Here is a 5,042-nt window from a genome sequence, read left to right as displayed (position 1 = left end):
CACCATCCATCTCACCACCAACCACTCACCCACCTCTTGAAAAACCGTGCTCACCCCCGAACCGGCCCGCCCCATCCAATTTTTCATCATCGATCACCCCCACTACTACCACTCACCTCTTAGAAAACGGTATCGGAGAAGCTCCACCACCACCACCTTATGAAGATTTTTCATGACTATCATCGTCAACTACCACCACTCATTATCACCTACCTTTCAAAAAAACCGCCTTTTTACTATCTATCACCAGCCACTATCACCTATATCTTGAAAAACCGATGCCTAGAGAAACTCCACCACCACCACCTTATGATGATTTTTCACCATCATCATCCGTCTTACCATTACCACCCACTATCATCCACCTTCCAAAAAAGTGTGTGGGAGAAGCTTCACTATCACCTCCTCTTCCTCTCACATTTTTTTGAGATTTTTTTTCCTTTTCATGCTATCAAAACAAGTGAAATTTTTTTATTTTAGAAAATATGTCATAGACAAGTTTTTTTCCTATAAGAGTTTATTTTTTCTATGAATGGTGGGGGAGTTGAGTTCTCCATTTTTTCTTGGTAGAAAACATATGAGATGAATGTTTTCTATCAAAAAAGAGTCCATTTTAGAAAAAACTCTGAAAAAGAAAAAAAAATATTTAAATGGGTCTGTCATAATTTTCTTATATCTTTTTCACTTCCAAACGTTCCATGAGGATTTCGGGTCCATGTGCTTGCGAGCAAGTGCCGTGGTTTTCCAAAAACAGAAAAACCCAATAATAAAAATATATGTCAATTCTTGAAGATTAAAAAGGGAAAAGGAAAAAAAAAATGAAAGAAGCAAAATAAATCACACCCAATTTTTTTTTTTCCTTCCCCTTTTTTTCTCCATTGGCCTCTCTCTCCCTCTCTTGCTTCTGTGGGTGCTTTTACTTTCCCTCTCACCTCTCCTCCTTTCCGCGCTCTCGTGGGCGGCCAGGGATCGAGTCTCGTGATCTGAATGCGGCCCTCATAAAAGCCATCAACCCAAAGCGCAACCCTTTTTCCCCTCCACCCTACACCTACTTCCTCGATCCTTCATTTTCTTCTTCTTCATCTTCTTCTTCTTCTCCCCCCTCTTTTTCTTCCTCCCCTTCTCCCCCCTCTTTTTCTTCCTCCCCTTCTCCCCTCTTCTTTTCTTTTATGGTTCCCCTCTTTCCTTCTTCTTCCACCCGACGATGCGGTCGCCGGAGTTCTTGAGGAACGGGGAGGTTCAGGTGAGCCCGAGCCCCAGAGGGGGTAGCGGTTCGTCCGGCGGGAGGAGAGGGTTCGGGCATCCTTCGGGCTTCCACTCGACGGTGTCACTGCAGAAGCTCCGGCGGTTCAACACCCTCCTTCTGGTCTTCCGCGTGGTGGCGTTCTGCTTCATCCTCGCCTCCACCGTCTTCATGGCCTTGAACTCCCACGGCGCCTTTTCCACCAGATGGTTCAACTACGACGCCTTCAGGTCTCTCTCTGTCTCTCTCTCTCTCTTGATTCTGTGAGATGACCATCGGGTCCCTGAAGGTGGCACCGCGTGGTTTCCACTTCTCTTCGTTTCTCTTTCGGTGTGGCAGAGAGAATGACTTCTGGGTCCCTGAGATTCCGTCAGATGACCATGGGGTTCCTGAAGGAGGGAACTGCATAGTTTCGAGTTCCCTTCGTTTCTCGCTCGGTGTGAATGAGAATGACTTCTAGGTCCCTTCGATTCTGTGTCATGACCATGGGATCCTTGAAAGAGGGGCCGCATGGTTTCGAGTTCTCTTCCTTTCTCTCACTCGGTGCGACAGAGAGAATGACTTCTAGGTCCCTTCGATTCTGTGTCATGACCATGGGATCCCTGAAAGAGGAACCCCATGGTTTCGAGTTCTCTTCCTTTTTCTCTCGGCGTGACAGAGAATGACTTGTGGGTCCCTGCGATTTCGTCAGATGGACCGTGGGGTCCCTGAATGAGAGGCCGCATGGTTTCGAATTCTCTGGTGTAGCTTGTTTCAGGGAATGGCTTTCGGGACTTTTGGGCCCCTGTTAATGTGTTGAATGACATTGTCGTCCCCGGTTGAGGGACGAGAATAGGCTGCGAATGACCAACATGTCCCTGAGTGGACACAAAAGGGTGGGTGCTTGGTTGCTTTGGTTCCGGGTCGGTTCTGATGTATGTTAGACCCTGGTTCATAATCCGATGAGCATTGTCGTATGTGGATTTTAACATGGATTTTAATGTGGTATTCGGATCTGATTTCTTTGGATTTGGGGTTCAATTTGGATTCAAGTCAATGTTTTTTGGTAAATCTGGATCTGGACGTGCATTGAATCCTAATTGTTTTCAATTTTTAGATATAAAACCCTTGCTTTCAAGTTTCAACCTTTTCTCATCGGATTACCAGATTCAATTCTGCAATGTCGGATCCAATTCAAATACGAAGTTGGACTCGGATGTATTTCTTAAAATTGAGATTGGATTCGAATTTATTGGGGCCCAGCCTATGTCGACTTTGCACCCCTAGAGACTGGAACACCTCGACTGACAAAGCTGTTCTTGTGCATGTTTGGTTCCATCTCATGTAATTTGGAGTCGTGATTTCAAATCACATATTCCAACGTGAGATCCGCTCCAAATGTTATTTCAAGTCACATTTTCCCCTCTCATCTTCCTTTTCTGGTGTTTGTTTAGCTGTGTAAATGAGATTCATTCACTCATTTGCATGAGATTCTAAATCTCATGAGAGGTTACCAAACATGGGCTTTATCGGGAATCGTAAAAAAATATTGAAAAGCTACTACATGGTTTGTACCGAGGAAAAGCTACTACATGGATTTTAACCTTCGTCCCCGCCTCGATCCCCGTTTCATACCCTTCATCCCGGTCCAAACGGTCCCCCAGTCCACTGCCATCCCTATTGCCATGTAAAAGTTCAGCAATTGAAACTGCCGGTAAAGATCGTTGTAAGAAAGTTTGACAAATCCAAAGGTCAGTTGTACCTATGGCCGCTGCTGTTCCTACTACACTTTATTTGTGTGTACCATAGTTACCTAAAGTTTCTTGCTATATGGGAAAGCTCATTTTTTTTATAATCTTGCTTCTAAAGCCAGAAACAAAAGGAGGGTAAGCTTTGAGAAACTGCTTTCAAAGTATGGGTATCACAGTTCCTTTTAGTGAGAAGCCCACCTCCTCTTTGTTTCTCAAATCAATTTCCTTTCACTTAACGTTTCCTTCTGGCTTCTTGTCACTTTTCACTAGCTTTCCCTCACTTCTTACATTTTCATATTATAAAATTTTATTTTTTTCAACAAACTTGCATGTTGGTTTTATATGTATTTATATTTGTGCTTATGTTACTTCTTATCAACTTCTACCCACACTTATATTTCTTTCCATGTGTTTTCTTTTAGTTTTTTCATGCATTTACCTTCACAACCGCTTCCTGCTTCATATTACTTTTTAACACTAGCTTCCCCTCTTCCACTTCACAGCATCGCTTCTTGTATCCATTTTGTTTCCTGGTAACTATGGTGTGGACAACAGACTAGGGTAGCAAAACAATTTCTTCTATATCACATACACCAATCTGGTGATCCACACCATTGAATGTGACACAAGAGGCTTACGCAAATGCAATCTTGTCTTTGATTCCCAAGCACTAGAATTAAGAAAATTACAGTTTCTTCCAAACATCACCAAGTGGAAAACCTTTTCAGATACGTTGTCGCGGCAAGTGCGATAATTGGACTCTACTCTTTCTTTGAGATGGGTGCTGCACTCTGGGAGATCCTCAACGGCAGCACCATCATGCCTGAAACGATCCAGTTGTGGTTTGACTTCACCCATGATCAGGTAAAAATAAGAACACACAGTATCCAGAACTTTTTTTATTTGCATTCTTTGGCTGCAATCAGTTCCTGACTTTGGGAGGATTCCTCACTTTCCAGGCATTTGCTTACCTGCTTTTCTCAGCGAACTCCTCTGCAACAACACTAATTCAGGCCTTGAGGAGTGACCAGGTGTGTCCCGGATTGGATGCGCCATGCAGAGGCACCAACACCTTCTGTATCCAATCCTACATCTCCGTCGCCCTCGGCTTCGCCGGATTCCTGTTCCTTGCTGCATCCGCCATGCTGTCCGGCTTCCGGGTTGCGTGTTTTATTATTACCGGCTCTCGGTTTCATATGTAATTAAGGGACTGTCAAACACAGCAAGAAAACTAGTTTTCTGCATTTCTCTCCTGCTAGGATTTGAATTCTTTTTTGTTTTCCCTTTTCTCTGATTGGGTTTTTTGGGGGTAGTTTTTTAATCTGGTGATGGTTTGTTTGAGCTGCTTGCAAGCTTATCCATTCCTGAACCATATATGGCAGTGCAGAGGATTGTGGTAGGTAGATCAGTCTATGTGTGCAGATTATGGAGATATATTCTGGTATTTATTGATCCATAAAATTTCCATTTAAGTGACATCACATGAAGTCGGTGCTCTATAAATGTTCAGAATCAGAAGGATAATAAAAATTAGCAGTAGAAGAATTCCTTATTCGGCCAATAAGAAAGCAAAGTGTCAGTGAATATCACCAAGCTGAAGGGGCGTCACAAGCATAGTGACACGTTTTTTTTTTTCGCAAAATCTCTTAAGTCAAAAATTTGCGAGAAATAAAAAAAAAACATAAATCTCGCATTTTTTTGGGCAAAATCTTGGCAATAAAAAAATAAATTTAAAATTGTAAAAAATAATTTTATAAGAAAATATTAATAAATTTAAAAAAAAATAAAATACATGGTTTTTTATGATAAATAGCCGTTTAAAATGTAAACATCGCGTTTAAATTGCAGTATTTATGTTTTTTTTCATAAATCTTGCAAGAAATTGCTGTTTTAAACTTTCAGGCAATTTCTTGCAATATTATGACGATGGTGATATTTGTTACAGAGGTCAAAAGTTAGAAACCCATGGGTGTGTGTCTCTTGCCAAGATATCATAGCTGGGTATAATCCTTAGCGGGCAAGAGGACCTGAGTTTTTACACTAATGACCTCGTGAATGAATGAGGCAGT

At 42.1% G+C, this 5,042-nt stretch overlaps 1 protein-coding gene across 1 annotated transcript; it reads left to right on the top strand.

The window, feature by feature from the left end:
* Positions 1-883: 883 nt before the first annotated feature.
* LOC149839780 (CASP-like protein 4C1) lies at positions 884-4,446 on the top strand. Its single transcript, XM_090004228.1, has 3 exons — positions 884-1,473; positions 3,702-3,837; positions 3,933-4,446. The coding sequence occupies exons 1-3, from the start codon at positions 1,205-1,207 to the stop codon at positions 4,173-4,175; spliced, it is 648 nt and encodes a 215-aa protein (XP_089860354.1). The 5' UTR covers positions 884-1,204; the 3' UTR covers positions 4,176-4,446.
* Positions 4,447-5,042: the final 596 nt, after the last annotated feature.

The sequence above is a fragment of the Nuphar pumila genome, chromosome 4, assembly GCF_984573655.1.
Source record: "Nuphar pumila chromosome 4, dmNupPumi1.hap1.1, whole genome shotgun sequence".
Taxonomy (NCBI): domain Eukaryota; kingdom Viridiplantae; phylum Streptophyta; class Magnoliopsida; order Nymphaeales; family Nymphaeaceae; genus Nuphar; species Nuphar pumila.
Note: the sequence above shows the minus strand (reverse complement) of the source record. Positions and strands in the feature narration are given on the sequence as shown.